Below are 17,810 nucleotides of genomic sequence, written 5' to 3'. Positions count from 1 at the left end.
TAATGGAAGCACACAGTGACAACGTATACTGAACCAATTTTCAAATAAGAAACAGTTTGTTGAAAAAGACAAAAAAAAAGTATCATGCAATATCCACATGCAGATATTTTTTTATCTTTGTAACTATATGAAGTTCTGGTTAGTTGAAATTTTCCTTCCTGAAAAAGTGGAAAATCAGCCCCTTGGCAGGAGGAAAAATTTCAAGTGGAGATGTGAGCCAAGTGGTCATCTTCCTTCTCCAAGACCCATGCAGCTTGTTAAACTCAAGGGCTGACTTTTTAATAAAGATTGCAATATGAAACAGAAGAAATGCAATTTGGTTTGAACTATAGAAGGAAATTCTTTTCTCTAAAAGGTCAAAGTCAGCCCCTGTGTTTAACCCCACTCTCACCTGGAATGACTGAAATTGTTTTCAATGCTCGGAGAACTCTGAACGTTCTCAACGCTGAGACATTGCCCAGGTCCACAAACTCTGTCACATATCTGTAATAGGGGAGTTTATACACAAACACAGTGACAACACACACACAGACAAAGAAAACTCCCAAGCAGCTGGAGTTGAGTGGCCTAATGCTCCACACCAACCACTTCTTACCTGGAATTACAGAAATAGTTTTCAAAGCTCTCAAGACTCTGAAAGTTCGAAGAGCTGAAACATTGCCTAGGTTTACAAATTCTGTTAAATACCTGTAGAATTAAATCAGAGTTATTCAGAATCTAGGTAGAATCTATAATACTTACCTGTACTGTTACTCAGAGTATTTTCTATAAGTAGTTTGGCAAGTCTTTTTCTGTCCTAATTTAAGCCTAATATACATGATTTGAATCATTTGACAAAAGTCCAAATATTGTGTTTTAATGCATTTCATATATTTAAATAATCAAATATTTCCATCATCAGCTTAGTGTAGTAATACAGAGTTTTAATCTCCTATAAAAGGTTGAAAACACTATACTAAGGAGAAGAAGCCAAACACAGCAAATTCCATTCAGATGTAATGTCCATCATTGGATTCATACAGCAAAGGCAATAGAGAGTTTTCAATAGTCTGCATTATGAGGTGAATAGTCAGTAAAGGATTTCCTTTTTGAATGGGTGAAATAGTCTCAATTTAGATAGTAGTGATGGCTGTTCAATTTGTAAATACACTAGAAGACAATGAATTGCATACTTAAAAGTGATGAATTTTGTGATACATGAATTATAACAATAAAGAATAGGGAACCATGAGAAGGGGACCTATATTGCTATTTTCGTATCCACAGGAGACAACGGAGCTACAGCTTCTATAATGGAGAAAACCTTGGTGAGTAAGGAGGTGGGTGAGGATCAGGGAATCCAATACTAAATTTAAGACCCTTCTGAATTGTCAAAATGTCTCAGGTTAGAAATTGATACTTTTAGAATCCAAAATAATAAAGTAAATTATCTAGGGTTGAGACTTTAAAACAGTTTCTGACAAATGAATTTGCAAAAAAAATATAAATAACTTAAAACTATAATCAAAGTAGTGGTGCACATGGAATAGATGTACAATACATTAAATGCAGGGAAGTGTGTGGTAACACACAGCTCAGTTAAGAATATTTAACTTTCCATTTCAATATACATACTAGCTCACAAATGCAGGCATTGTGTTTATTATTGGAGACCTTAGTTTTTAGTGAGAATTAAGAGTGCTTCTCACATACTTTTAATTTTTAAATAAAACCTTAAGAAAAGAATGTAAACTGTATGCATACATGTATAATACATGCCAATTAAAGTTCTGGGAAGGAAGAAAGATAATCTTTACATTTAACATAATTTGAGTGTAAAACATTTTCTGGAAAAAGTAGGAGTGTGAATAAATGGCTTTTATACAAGTCCATTTACTTTTAAATATAGCCACTGAATGCAAGGTAAATCAGTCTCCAAAAGTTGATTTTACTGGAATACTATTCCAAGACTTTCATCTGTTTTCCAGTTTAAAAAATTGAGAGTACTTACGCAAAAACAATGACAATAAAATCCAGCCAGTTCCAAGGGTCACGGAGAAAGGTGAATTCTCCCACGCAAAAGCCTCTTGCAAGAATTTTTATGAGTGATTCAAAAGTATATATCCCAGTAAAAGTGTATCTAAAGAAAGTAAACATCTCATTAAAATTTTTACAGTTTATTATCCCTGACTAATAAAAGGAAGACATCTCTTGGAAGCTGCTTATATATGGATCACTCCGCCTCAAAGACCATACTACACGAGGCTTTTCCAGGAACTCTTAAAATGATGTAATAACAGAAGACACAGCTATTTAAAGGACTGAGAAATTGGGTGTCAGATCTGCCTAGACAAATCCAACAGAGTGTCTAAGAACAATATAACCACTAACATGAGCAGCATATCATGTTTCTGAACAGAAAAGGAGATATGGTAAGTTCACTCTTGAGAAACACTGTAGCATCTAATGATCCAAAAATATTCCCAGTGAGTTAACATGAGGAATTGGGGGGGATGACTGAAAGAAAATTGCATGAATGAGAAGACAAACTATCTTGTTTATTGACTCACTTGACTTACCAATTTCTGGTAGGAAAAAGGAAGCTGATGTACATTTTACTTTAAGATAAGCTGATGTACACTTACTCTACATTTTTGGTCCATTCTAGAGGGTTGCTCATGGTCATGAATATGCAGTTCGTCAGAATGGTGCACATGATCAGCATGCTGAATAAGGTAGCTTCCAGTCAAGGAATTGGGACAAACACAAGAGGAAGGGCTGATGATGACATTGGGTGAAATGCAAACACAATTTTTTCTTTATCGAAATAGATGCATAGATTACTCTTTTGGCTCTTTGAATATAATTAACATATCCTAAAACACTAATAAGACCACCCTCTCATTCTCTTTTGAGAATATCTTGGAATCTATAAAGATTTTCAAGGTGCACAATTGCCCATGTCTAGGTCTGAGTATAGGAGCAAACCCAATATCCTGATGTACTGCTTAAGACTAGGCTTTGGAAAGGATATGAATGCACTAAAATCTTAATAGATATTCTTCTTAGAGGACTGAAGGGGGACAGCATGTACAAAGCAGGAGTGGCGTTGAAACGGAAGATTGCTTTCCCTTTGTTCAATACTATAAAAGTCTGCAGGAGGAAAAAGAAACAGGATGAAGTGATACTCCCAAAATTTCTATCCAGCACATTGCTATGAGTGGTTCATACCTCCATATCATAGTGCATGGGAGAAGAAATGCTGCCAAGGGATTTTACAAGCAATTTGAATGCATGGAAGGAGGTGTCAGTCACTTTGGCAAGTGAACTGCAAGGCTGCTAAGAATATATATATATGGATGCATATAACTCAGTTGTAGGCATACCCAAATTATGACAATACATCATCTACAAGTTCATGCTCAATAACACCAAAATAAAGTTAGCAGCACAAGATCTCACAGTGTAAGTGTGTTTGCGATGATGTGTTTGGCAGCAGTCATAACTCTTCTCAGCTATCTGCAACCCATGGACGGGGAACAAGATGCACACTCCGAGGGACCCTCCAAAGCATTAAGTCTTCCCTTCACTGACTACAATAACTTCTTATTAAGTTAGTCTTAAATAATTTTTTTCTCTCCTCTGTTACACAGATTTTAACATTGGGTAGAAACTATTTATGATTTTTTACCAAAGCGCCTTGAGAGTTTTAAAGCTTGATCAGAATTGTCATGGTTAATACAAAATTGATTAAAAATGTTTCTTCCAAGCTGGGTGTTGGTGGTACATGCCTTTAATCCTAGCACTTGGGAGCCAGAGGCAGATGGATCTTTGTGAGTTTGAGACCAGCCTGGTCTACAGAGCTAGTTCCAGGACAGGTTCCAAAGCAATACAGAGAAACCCTGTCTTGAAAAATAAAAAAAAATAAAAAATAAAAAAAAAATAAAAGAAAATGTTTCTTCCATGTCAGAGTTGCAAGTAGCCTTCCCTTCCCTTCCTTTCCCTTCCCTTCCTTTTCTGTGTGTGTGTGTGTGTGTGTGTGTGTGTGTGTGTGTGTGTGTGTGTGTGTGTGTGTGCACGTGCACATTCAAGCAGTCACTTAAGGGTTCTGATGCCCATGTAACTGTGTGTATATGCATGTGGAGGTTAGAGAACAACCTCAAGAGTATTCCTCAGGCATATTAGACCTAGTTTTTATGAGACAGGGTTTCTCACTGGCCTGTATCCCCAAGATTCAGCTAGCCTGGCTGGCCAGTGTACTCCAGGGACACATCTGTCTCTGACTTCTCAGGACTAGGGTTATAAGCCATAATGTCCATTTTACTTTTTTATGTGGATTCCAGGTTGGAAAACAGGTCCTCCTTTTCTCCTTGCAATGTATGTGCTTTGATGACTGAGCAATCTTCCCGGCCTGGGATCATCCTTTCAATCACTCGGTTAAATTCTTGTATTTTACTTGTATAGCTATGATGTTTAAAAAATTCAAAAAATGTTTGCTAATGTTCATTGAAATTTTAAAAATCAGTATATATTTGTATATAGCTCAATTCTTCCTTCACTAAAAATAGTCTTGCAGTTCATTGGTCAAATTCATTTTAAAAAGTTTATTAAGAATTTTTTAAAAGAAAAATTATTGAAATGTTTTGTTCTTGAGCCATACCAATGACTCATGGGAATGAATGCTCACAAGTAAAGACTACAGGAATAAAGGGTAAATTGTGTGCCTCAGTAGGCCATACTACAGATTCCACAACAAGATTATTCTTCTTTTATTTGCTTTTGTTTTGGTTTTGGTTTTTCTTTTAAATTTGGTTTTGATTTGAGGTGAGGGGATATGGGGAGATAAGTGGGGTCAGAATGCATGATGTAAAATCCAAAAAGAATGAAATATAAAGAAAGAACTAACATGTTTTATTTTAGCCAGTGCAAGGTAAGTGACATTTCCCATAATTTTTTCACTTAGTTAAATAAATAAATAAATGATAACCACAAAATATTAAAATAATCCAAGACTAGGAACTCAGAAACACTAAGTCTAAATCATGTTATGATTTTCGGCACTTAGAAGGCAAAATGTTTCTGTAATCTAGAAGGCAGTGATCTTTTTCCTTTGTTGTCTTGCTTTTACATATGTCTGAATTTTACATATGTTTGTAAACAAACTTCCATCAATTTGGTCTTTCTTACCAAATTGGGGAAATAAACTCATAAGTGGTTTTTTTTTGGGGGGGGGTAAGGGAAACCCATTATTTATTTATTTATTTATTTATTTATTTATTTATTTGAGTTAAGCATTGTCTCAACAAACTGGCTTTGTACAAAAGAAGAGTGAGTAATTGTGTCATAAAGGGCAAATAAGGGAGTCAAAACTAACATAAAAACCACTGTGTTATTTCACAGTCTTAGCAAGGTCAAGTTACATGGCAGTTGAAATTCAAAAATAAAAAAGAATGATTTTTTTGCTTTAAATTTCCTTTTCTTTTTTTTTTTTTGAAAATAGATTTTTCCTAACATATACTGATTACCATTGTCCCTCTCCTTACTCCCCAGTTCATTCCTACCCCTTCTGGAATCCAATCCCATTCTGTCTCTCATTAGAAAACAAATAAGCTACTAAGGGATAATAATTGAAGTTATAACTATTTATTTGTGATGAAACTTTAAAGGAATTTTAAAATCCACACACTTAGGAGTTAAATATTTCTGTTAATAGCAGGCAAGGTAGCGCAGCAGGTAGAGACCCATCAAGTTGGGACTTCATCCCTGTCCCCTACATACTAATGGGTGTAAAATATTTATCAGCGCAACTATAAAATTACAGGAGATGGTTCACCATGTCATATCTAAAAAGACAGACTTGCTTTTCTATTTCCAATTTTTTTGATTGCATTTTAATTCCTACCACAGTTCTCCCTCCCACCCCTCCTCCCATCCTCACTCACCTCCTCCCTAGTCCACCCCTAGTCTACTCCTCCTCACAGGATAAGAGTTCCCATGAGGAGTCAAAATAGTCTGGCACAGCAGGTTGGGGCATGGCCAGGCCCATCTAAGAGGCAGAGACATTCTACTGAATATGTTGAAAAATTTAATCAAATCAAATCAGCTTGCCAATGCCAATATAATGAAATACTTGAAAACATACATATTCTCATCCTCCTAATATATATTTACTATAATGCTAATGAAGTCATTAAGTTTCGCATGTCTTTGTATGGAATGAAGTCAAAAGAAACCTATCACTGAAGTCTCAATAACTCACTTTCTTGTCTGCATAGTATGGGTCCAGGTCCTCCAGGGGCTCTGACACCATCCCAGGGGGAATGTCTCCATAGATGAAGGGCAGCTGTTTACCAGCTTCCAAGTCACTGCTGGGCTTAGGACCTTCATCATCATCTTCTTTCTTTTCATCTTTGTGTTCCTTGGTTTTTTCTTCAGAAATGCGCTGCTCAATGAGGGCAAGAGATTGTTTTGTGAAGTAGACAAAGCTCTGAGGTCCTGGAGGAGGCAGCATCGCCATGTTTTCATCCTGTATTTGTTATTTCCTCTTTATCTCTTTACCTAAGAGGCCTGGGTAAAAGTAAAGAAGTGAAAATGTAGCTACATGGATTCTAGAGAATACAATTTAAAAACTGATGTCAACAGACTTCAGTCTACTGTGTATTTGGAGACGGTGATTGTTATTGATCGTCAAATTTGTGGGATCTATACCTGCCTAGAGGATAGGACCTTGCACTCAACTGTGAGGGATTAATTATATTGGGTTATCCTGTGAATTTGACTAGGAGAGTGTATCTACATTGGATTAACTGAAGTAGGAAGCCCTTCCTTGAATATAAGCAGCACCATTTCATGGTCTGGAACCTAAGGCTTCATATAAAGGAGAAAGCTAACCAAACCTCTGAGATTCCTGATTATGGACACAGTGTGACCAAGTGCCACAAGGTCATTCTTCTAATACTTGGCAGCCATGGTGGTCTGTACCATTGAACAGTGAGTCAACTTAGACCTTCCTTTCCTTAAAGGTATTAGTTACAGTAAAAAGAAAGTAACTAATGGACTAGTACTTTCCTTTCATGCACAAGGGTTTGGCTCTGAATTTCAAATCCAAAGAAATAACAATAAAACAGCAGATTTAAACATAAAAGGTAATGTATACATAAACTCAAACTGTGTAATCACTGCTGGGAAAGAAATACATGTTACATCTTTTTTTAAAAAACGTTTTAATCTAACAATCACAACTCTAAAAAATTACAATTCCTTTATTATTCATGTGAAATGTGTGTGTGTGTGTGTTTGTGTATGTATGTATGTATGTATGTATGTATGTATGTATGTATGTATATATGTATTGTTTATGATCTAATAAAGCTTGCCTGGAGATCAGAATGCAAAGCTAGCCACAACCATAGAGGCCACACAATGGTTGCATATGCCTTTAATCCCAGGACTATGGAGACAGAGGCTGTTGGATCTCTATGAGTTCAAGGTCACCCTGGGCTACATGAGAGCAAATCAGTCAAAAAGAGAAGCAGAGCTCACATCTTTAATCCCAGTGCTAGGGAGGTGGAGACATGAGTGATAAGGCTGGTCAGAGAGAGAAATATAAGGGGGGGGGAGGAGACAGGAACTCTGAGTATTGCAGTCTGAGAATTCATGGAGACAAGTGTAGAGAGCTGCGAAGTGCTGCGCCTTAAAGATGGCACTGGCTTCTGCCCTCCAACTTCCGGATGGTGAGTGCTCTCTGTATTAAACAATTCCATATTTGGCTAAAAGCTGAGAATCTAGCTTGCTTCTGTGTATGAGGACCTGTCTGTTTCTGTTTTTCGCATGGCATTCTGGGGTTGACTGCCCAAGGGCTTTTAAGCTGTGGGCTGGGCTACCCCGGGGTCAGAAGATTTTACAAGGTTCCTGAATAAACTGCTTAAAGAAGAGTCTGAATGTTGCATTTTCTTTGCTGGTCAAAGTAGACGCGAAAGACTAGATATCTCTTTTCAGTCAGAAGATTTCATAGAGGTATGTGGTGATATAATATTTATGTTTTAATAAAGATTGCTTGAATGATCAGAATGCAAAGTCAGCCACATTAGTTAGTTATAGAATCTGGGTGGTGGTGATGCATACCTTTAATCTGAGGACTCAGGAGACAGAGGCAGATGGATCTCTCTGAGTTCAAGATCCCCCAGTGCTACATAAGAATGAATCAATATAAAAGAGAGTTAGCACTCATGCCTTTAATCCCAGCACAGAGAGTATATAAGGAGCTCAGTGTGGTCTCAGTAGCAGTCTAGGATTCTGAAGCTTGGTGGAGAGCATTGCAGTCTGGAGATGCAATCTGAGGTTCAGTGGATTACCCCTTTGGTCTGAGAATTGGTAGAGGTGAGAACTCTCTGGCTATTTTGCTTCTCTGATCTTCAGCTTGACCCCCAATATTTGTCTCTGGGTTTTATTAATTATACTACAGAGGTAATAACTCTGCAGTGGCTTGCATGCTTTGCTTTTCTGATCTTTAGCTTGAATCCCAATATCTGTCTCTGGGTTTTAATTATTAGTGACACACACACACACACACAAACACACACACACACACGCACACACATTAAAGCAATCATTGAAGTTGTTCGATGCTGGTCAAACAAAGTAACACCATTCCTGCTGTCAGCTACAGTAAATATTATTTGAAAATATAATAGGCTTTTTCTCTGGTAGTGGTGTTTATATTGAATTACTGAATGTGACTTCTGAGAGCAGATATCTGTATTTTCAGGTGAAAAGTGGAATGTACAGGAAATGTTTGGGAATGTTTACTTGAGGCATGAAGAATGCTTTTCTCAAGACGTCAATGGTTATATAAATGTTGGATGTTGTTATCCATACCAAAAATCAGAAAACATCTCATTGTGCTGTCATCATGGACCATCCCCATAATGTCAGAGCTGCATAGGCAAAGGCAGCAAAATCTCAAGTTCAAGCCCAGTCTGAACTACAATGCATATAGTGTCTGAAAAAAATGAAAACAAACCAAAACAACAAACTATACAAGGTGTTTTAAGTGACTTCACCAAATACACAAGGCTAAATTAAGAAGAGTTGCTAAATTCTATTCTTTTTGTCCCCAAAGCCCAATGTAAACTGCATGTGAATTGTAGTAATGATCATAGTAGGTATATAAATGCAGAAAGAGATTATTGAAACTATTTTGGGGGGTAGGATTTTTCCCATTCCCCTGGTAAAACCAATAAGCTTCAGTTGGGCAAAGTGAATTACTTTTATTCTCGGGCACTGGGGCACATTGCAAATGAACTGACTGAATGACAATCCCCTAAGGTGATGTAACTGAAAACGGTATCTCCAATATACCCAGAGACATCAGAGCGAGGCAGGTATGTCTCACTACAGCTGTTTACACTTTCCCTCACTCTGTCCGATGACTAATTAAGGACATGTAGAAATTGTAGCTTTGCTCAAAAAAGTTTAGAAACAGTACAACTAATCTTGAGTGTAGCTTGTTTTAAGGTTTGAAGAACTAACTCAGATTTTGTAAGAAATTCTTCTTTATGGTTTGTGGGGTAGTTGAAACACCATGGTACACTTCACTTTTTCTTTCTAAATTGTTAACTCACCTTTACTTAGAGGAATTGTCTCATAAAACACTAAAGCTTCACAGTTCATTATATCATGTATTTATAGTTGAGAGAATTAAGAGAAAAGATAGCTCTGTCTTCAGCAAACCTGAAAAAGGCACACTATGCACTCCTCCAAAGACAGACTTGGCTTCACTGTTATAAAGGCGAATTAGGGTAAGTAGCTTATAGCATGTTTTCCTCTCATGAGGAAACACCAATGAGTTATAGACACATGTCAGGAGATAATCACAGGTCAAGAGAAGGTACTAGATAGTTCTTGTGGCACACAGTTCACATTTCTGACATAAATGGTTGTATCTTTGCCCTTTCTCTGTTTACTTGCTACTGTGCAGACTGAAAAGCATTGTACATGCAGAGACAAATTTCACAAAATGGACTATATTGAAAGTCATGCAATGTTATATTTGGAAATAACACATTTCTACTTATACACCTAGATTAGAAAACTGCATAATCATGAATAAAGGAAAATAGCCACAGGCAGCTAATATTATTACTGTTTGTGAAGAAAACTATCAATAATTAATTAACTGTACTAACTCAGAGTGGACTGTCTGGAATTGTCATCACAGGCCTGCTGACATGATTCAAGATGATGATAGCTTTATTGAATTTATATTCTTTTAATTTGAGAAGTAAGCCCATGAGTATGAATGCCTGAGACATTGAACGCTTGTGGAACACATACAGAAAGAAGTTCCCAGCTTTTACAGAGTTTTAGTGGGCTCTTGCTGAACATGACTGAATGACTAACCATTATGCTTATTCTGAAATAGGTGGCAGAGTTTTCTGTTGTCACCCTCAAGAATTACTTGAAAAAAGTCCATGTAAATAGACACAAATCCTGACCTGTGATGTCTATGCTCTTCCATTACTCTTTTTCCTTTCCTTCTCCTCCCTTTTCTTCCATCTGTGTTTCTGTATCTGTCTGTCTATCATCTATCACTTTCACCGTCCATGCATATCCTCAACACACAAGCTCCTGAATAACCAAATACCATACAAAATAGGAAGTGCATTAATGTTTGTAGCACAATAGGCAATATTTTCCTGATGAAAGACAAATGAAAGGGGACATTACATACCAATTTAACACTGTTTTCTGGAAAACAACATCATATTGATAGTGCTTGTATTTCGTTATCTTCATCAATGCTGGCATAGTAAAGTTTCCTTTGTTTTATTAATAAGATGAGTTTCAAGAAAAATAGGTCTAGTTGGCCTCTGATTTTCACTGGGAATTATAACACAACAGTATTGTGAAATGGTTTGGTGGTAGAGTTCAAACGGGTAGCATAACTAAAAATGGAATCTTCAACAAACTCTAAGATATCAGTGTGGGATAGAGCATGTCGGGTACTACAGCTGTTTCCAGCCTTCCTTCCTGTTAGTAGTTAAACTATGCACAGTTTCATCACTAAGTCATCCAGTTTCACAATAGATATTTCTGAGCAAAAATTTGAATAAAAATTTTTAAGTTTCTGCTAAAAATTCTAATGACAATGAAAATCTGAAAGTGCAGAAACTCTTTTTAAAGTTAATTTAACTTTGTGTGTGTGGGTATTTTGCTTGCAGGCATATTGTGCATTATGCTCATACAGTGCCCTCAGGTCTCCTGGAACTGGAATTACAGATTGTTGTGACTCATCATGTGGGTGATCAGACTGGAACCCAGGTCCTGAGGAATAGTAATCAGTGCTCTTAATTACTGAGCCATAACTACACTCACCCAAAATGCTTTAAAATGTTAAATGAAAGACATAATTGACAGAGAAAAAGAATGCAAGACCCACATGAAATTGAAGACTGGAAGGCATTTAGAGAAGTTAAAGAAAATATAATAAAAATGACAGGTGAATATAGTGAGATATTCACTTTGTCTGCACCTGTAGCACTGACCAGGCCATTTGCTGGGGACAGAGGTGGATGTTACCTGGGGGAACTAGGTCTGGGGAAGGGGCCCAAGAGAACTCTCTTGCTTGCAGCACTGGACAGAAGAGCATCTGGAGGCATCCCTGGGACCAGGAACCTGCTGGTGTTCATCTGTCTCTGTTGTAAGTTATTTCTCCCCGAATAAACACCTATTCTGCCTATTTGTTTTTTCTTGTCCTTATTAAACCATGGTAGGTGAAAGTGTTTCCTTAATAAAGTATCAATGTAATAGTATATTAACATGCAAAACTCAACAAAGAACAAAATGACTGTAAATACACAAATAGGTAATCAACATTTCAAGTTATCTATGACAAACTAAAGTATGGGAAGTAGTTTTTTAATTTTTGAGGGGTTTTAATAAGATAATGATGATATTTGAGATGAATAAACAAAATACACAGCTGTTTGCATAGATATTTTGCAGATTTAGCAAAATTCTTAATACATTGGCTTATGTTTCTTACCAAATGCTTTTCCTTCTAGGAATTTATCCAAAGACAATAATGGCAAATTCCTACTAACAATTATAAAGATGTTTATTGAAATGTTTTTGTACTAAATAAAATTGTAATCAATACAAAAGTCAGAATTTATTAAATAACAAAACAAACATACAAGAATAAACCTGAAGAGCTTTTGAACAATGCTTGCTTTCATAGACGAATGGTTTTTAAGCTGTTTTTAGTGGATAACTGAAGGAATGCAATTCACATGCACACATTTCAAACTGAAAATGTAAATGTATAGAAGTACATTCCGAACATAATGTTTTTAATAAAAGCAATCCTTGGGTTGCAATTAGTAATTATCCTTTTGTAAAACTCATTACAGTTATTTAAGTGTGTGTACTTGTTTCCTTATTGAAATCAAGTTGTGCTTCACATAGTGTGGGGTGGGCCACAACCTTCAGGAGTAAGTTTATTCCTTCCCTCATGTAGGTCCTGAGGATCAAACTCAGGTGGTCAGCCTTGATGATGAGCAGCTTTGCTCTTTGAGCAATCTTACTAAGCTAATTATGGGCTTTTTAATAAATCATTCCTGTTAATTTATTTACACTTTTGTCTTAAATACTTTATATCATAAAATGTCAAAAATAACAAAAAATGATACATACATTTTTCTTTTCCTTTTTTATTAATTTATTTTTTACATTCCAATCCCAATTCCTGGTCCTTCCACTCCTCCCATTCCACCCACCCCCCCCCCCCACCTCCCATCAGCTCCAATGAGAGGGTAAGGCTTCCCCTAGGAAGTCTACTAAGTCTGTCCCATCATCTCATTGATGCAGGGCAGAGGCATCTCTCCACCCCCCATATCCCTTTAAGTAGGCTGAGCAAGGTATCTCTCTCCATACAGAATGGTCTCCACTAAGTCAGTTTGTGAATTGTGTTAAGTCTTGGACCTAGTGGTGGTGGCCTCATATATTGTCCCAGTCACACCATTGTCACCTATATTAAACCAGTTTAGTTCAGTCTTATGCAGGTTTCCCATTTGTCTGATCTAAGTCAGTGATCTCTCACTAACTAAGGTCAGCTGTGTCTGTGGGTTTCCCCATCATGGTTTTCACTCATTTGTCCGTATTATCACTCCTTCCTCACTTTGATTGTACTACAGGAGCTTGGATATATACTTTTAAGCAAAGTACTCTGATCTCATTTTTATTTAGCAAATAAACAATTTTTTTTGTTTATGAACCAAAGGCCATCATATTTTTTTTATTTTCTTTTTTATTATTATTTTTTATTATTTTTATATTGAATTTTTTGTAACTATTATCATATATTCTTTAGAATGAAATTAATACCTTTTAGTTCCATTACTGTTTTATCCACTTGTCCTTAATCTTACAGTAAAGAATTATTTAGGCAATTGCCAAAAGGAAATACTAAATTTGCTGTGTTGGTACCAGAAAGCTTTTGAAGTTTAAATAATTATGAAGGTATTCTGAACTCTGTGAACTGTTAACACTAGAATAGATTTACCTAATATCTATATCTCTATATGCATCATTTATCTCTCTCTACCCATCCATGTTTCAGGTTTTTTCTTCATATATATTTTTAGTCATACAATGTTAGCTTCTAATTAACAAAACTTTCTTTTTCTTCAGGGTGTCAGTTACCCCTTAGTGTCTGTATTCCTGTATAGTGACAAGAATGGTGTACTGCAGGTAATTTCATGAAACCACTGGAAATCAGAGTGGAGAAAACCCCTAGAGTCCACAAGTCTGAAGAGCATATTGCAGATGAGGTAAGGAGATGTAAGCAGAAGGCACAGCTCACAGAAGTTATTAACATAGTTGGAAAGGAGATATGACAGTCAACCCATGTGAGAAAAATGAAAGAAAACAAGTTGGTTAACCCAAGGATTGTCTACTCAACAATGTTTCAGGAAATACTTTCCATAATTTCTAACATCACTCCTTCTCTATTCAACTATGAAGCAGTGTGGTGTACCCCTAACCTGAACTGGAAAACAATCTTCAGAATGAGTTAAACTGGGTTAGAGTTTGTTGACTTCCACTGAAGCTAGAAGCAGCATGGAGTCCGGAGAGAGGGGGACTCTTATCTGCTTCTCTTTGCACATATGTGCTAAAATGTAGCCGGGGTATCAGGATACCATGCATATAAACAGAATTTGAAGCCATCCATTCCTTTTGAACAACAGGTTATTTGAGGTAACAAACCTATATCTACACATAGAGAGAAGCAACCTTCCCCAAAAGAAAACGATTCTCTTTGAAGAAGAAATTAGGCAACAAATGATAAATTGATTTGCCAGTACTACCAATTAGAACTGAAGACACAAGGGGATGTACCAAACACTTAAACCTGGTAAAAAAATAAAGGTGCAAATATAGATATTAAAAAGATAAACTCGTATTCCTTGAGAAATTTGAGGAGTTAGAGAATTTACTACATAAAATGATAGCGAACAACACTAAGGACACAGTTCTTTACAACTAAAGGCAAGGATAGAAAAATACATGTTCAATAGACTGTTAATAAACAATGCCTGAAACAGAAGTTAGAAATGCAATGGCTTTTCAAATACATATTATTGAAAAGTTTAAAAGCTTCCAGAAATCAGAGCATAACTGTATATAAATGACCAGATCACCATAAAAATTCTCCCACCACCTTCCTTACTTTGATCTCATGAAAGAAATAGTTTGTGTTAATCTCTGCCTCTGCTTCCCTCACATCTAGTCTCATAGCAAATATAACAGATTTTGAGGTATAAAGAGACTTAAATTTTATTTTCTTTCTTATTTTCATGAAAAATTACTTGAATTTAAATATCATCCCCCACCCCCCAAAAATACACCCAAATTAGACTGGTTAAATGGTGTGAATAATGGTGTGAAAAATTCAAAAAGCATTAACTATACAATATAATAGTTGCACAAACAGAGCAAGTCAAAATATGGCATGGAGTTTGACCAGTCAATGCAATTAAAGAAGCGGTCTAATTAAGCTCAATGTAGCCTTCAAGTTACAAAATTTAAATGAGTATTTTCTTTCTTTTTGTCAAACCACAATATTAATTATGACCATGAAAAACATTTTGATGATTTAGCAAGAGTATCATTTTATCATTTTGCCACCTTGATACTTACTAATGCCTATAGGAATTGCAATTGTGGTTACTGAACAAGCAGATAGGTGTATATGAACATATATTTCCATTAGAAAAATAATGAAATAGCTAGGGGATGAGAGAATGATGTGCAAGGAAAGCAGGAGAGATGATATCCTAATCATATATCAAGTTATGATGGTTTGAATGATAAACATCTCACACAATACTGGGAATCAGAATACTTGATCCCCAGTTGTGACATCGCAGCTGTATAAATGATGCCATGTAGGAATGGACTTTGTGAGTTAAAGACTCCTGTCATTTCTAGTTCATGCTCTGATTCCTGCTTTCAATTCAAGATAGGAGCTCTTAGCATCCTATTCCAGGAATCATGCTTGTTACAATCTATCATGTGTATCTACAATTTCAGACTGTTACTCTCTGGAACCATGAACCCAAGTAAACTTTTCATATATAAGTTTCCTTGATCATCGTGCATTATTACAACCAATACACAGTGGGGATTGATGTGGTAGGCAAACATGAAAATAGAAAGAGGTTCAGGCATATTCTATTGAAAAGTATGAATCCAAGAAGTAAAATTAAGGTAAATGTAGTTTAAATGAATGAGAACTTGAAAGTGCAGTAAAAAGAGGATCGCATAGGTAAATACATACTTCATTGTTCAAGCTATAAAATTAGAAAGTGATATTTAATACTAATGCAAATGAGAGAGCACCATAGTCCTAAGAGATGTGAAGAAAATTGAAAAAGCTAGGAAGGAGATGGATAGAGGCATGAGACAATGCTGTGAGCTCATTACCATGGGTATTTCTTAATTTTACAATACTAATTAAAGAAAAAAACCTAGGGTACAAATTCTAGGCCAAAGAAGCCAATAGCCACCTTCTAGTGTAGAAAACAACCATCACCTGCTTTGGACCCTCAAAGTTCTGACTGCTCTATATCTTTCCTAAGTCATCTATTCAGAACACTTGAAACTATTTGGGGATAAGTTGTCAACAATTTTCAACTTATATTATTAGTGTACGCTAAGGGAACAACATGATATATGGAAAGATTGTTTTCCTGTCTCAGCTTAAGGGAACACTGGACAGTGTACCAGGTATGACCTGTGACTGGGCAGTGGAATGTATGTCTTTCTACAATATCAAATGTCCTACTAACCCTCATTAATTCTTCCATGACAGGATTCTGTGCACAGTCATTCTACCTTAGGGTAAACCAAAAATTTTTAGTCTGGAATTAATGTGTACATTCACAAACTAATAGAGGTGTTTTATTCATCAAAATAGAAGAAAACTGCTTTAAAGACATGTTTAAATTTTATTTTATTTGAATAACACACAAAATAGGAGCTTTAAAGTATCCATTTAAAAGTTAGAATGGGTATACATTACATTATACCCAATACAGATGGTTGGTAATAGTAATTACCATAAACACAAATATTTAGAACTCTATCATTTTATCATTGAACAAAAGAAGAGTTGGAATAAGGGAAATGTCTGGAGGGGGAGAGACAGGGAAATAGAGAGGTAGAGAATGTTTAGAGGCTAGAAGGAAGATGATAGGTGACCAAAAAGGAGAGGAGAGAATTATAAAACAAAAGAGCAAATGATTACTTTCCACTTTCTCTTCTATGAGTTTCAATGTGGCTGGATTTATGTTGAGGTCTTTAATCCATTTGCATTTGAGTTTTTTACATGGGGATAGACATGAATCTATGGGCACAGGACATTTCATAAATATAATGCCAGTAGCACAGACAGTGGGAGAAACAATTAATAAATGGGACATCCTGAAACTGAGAAGCTTCTGTAAGCCAATAGACACAGTCAGTAAGACAAAATGGCAGTCTACAGAATGGCAAAGAAATCTTCACCAACCCCACATCTGACAGAGGACTGATCTCAAAAATATATAAAGAACTCAAGAAACTAGACACCAAAATACTAAATAATCCAATTTAAAAAATGGAGTACAGATCTAAACAGAAATCTTAATAGAAGAATCTCAAATGGCTGAAAGACATTTAAGGAATTGATCAACATCCTGAGCCATCATGGAAATACAAAACAAAATTACTCTGAGATACAATCTTATACCAGTCACAAAGGCTAAGATAAAAAATACTGATGATAGCTTATGCTGGAGAGATGCAAAGGGGAACACTCCTCCATTGCTGATGGGAGTGCAAATGTGTACAGCCACTTTGTAAATCAGTATGGTGGTATCTCAGAAAATTGGGAATCAATCAACGTCAAGGCCTAGTGATACCACTCTTAGGCATATATCCAAAGGATGCACTCTCATACCACAAGGACATTAGCTCAACTGTGTTCATAGCAGCATTATTCATAATAACTAGAACCTGGAAACAACCTAGATGCCCCTTAACCAAAGAATGGATAAGGTAAATGTGATACATTTACACAATGGAATACTACTCAGCAGTAAAAAATAACGACATCATGAAATTTGCAGACAAATGTATGGAACTAGATAAAAACAAAAACATCCTGAGTGAGGAAACCCAGAATCAAAAATACAAACACTTTTTGTCCTTATTCATAAATGAATATTAGACATAAAGCAAAGGATAACCAGCCTATAGTCCATGGCCTCAGAGAAGCTAGGTAACAA

At 36.1% G+C, this 17,810-nt stretch overlaps 1 protein-coding gene across 1 annotated transcript in view; it reads right to left on the bottom strand.

Moving 5' to 3' along the window:
• Positions 1-6,543, bottom strand: part of Scn9a (sodium voltage-gated channel alpha subunit 9) — an 86,259-nt gene extending 79,716 nt beyond the window's left edge. The window contains exons 1-5 of the mRNA XM_051184563.1: positions 6,239-6,543; positions 3,014-3,132; positions 2,625-2,714; positions 1,991-2,119; positions 596-687 (exon numbers count right to left, since the gene is read on the bottom strand). Of these exons, the coding sequence (XP_051040520.1) occupies positions 596-687; positions 1,991-2,119; positions 2,625-2,714; positions 3,014-3,132; positions 6,239-6,496 (688 nt within the window). The 5' untranslated portion in view covers positions 6,497-6,543. The remainder of the gene's footprint in view (positions 1-595; positions 688-1,990; positions 2,120-2,624; positions 2,715-3,013; positions 3,133-6,238) is intronic.
• Between the last annotated feature and the right edge of the window lie 11,267 nt (positions 6,544-17,810).

The sequence above is a fragment of the Phodopus roborovskii genome, unplaced genomic scaffold (genome assembly GCF_943737965.1).
Source record: "Phodopus roborovskii unplaced genomic scaffold, PHOROB, whole genome shotgun sequence".
NCBI classification, from domain to species: Eukaryota; Metazoa; Chordata; class Mammalia; order Rodentia; family Cricetidae; genus Phodopus; species Phodopus roborovskii.
This window is presented reverse-complemented; position numbering and strand designations above follow the sequence as displayed.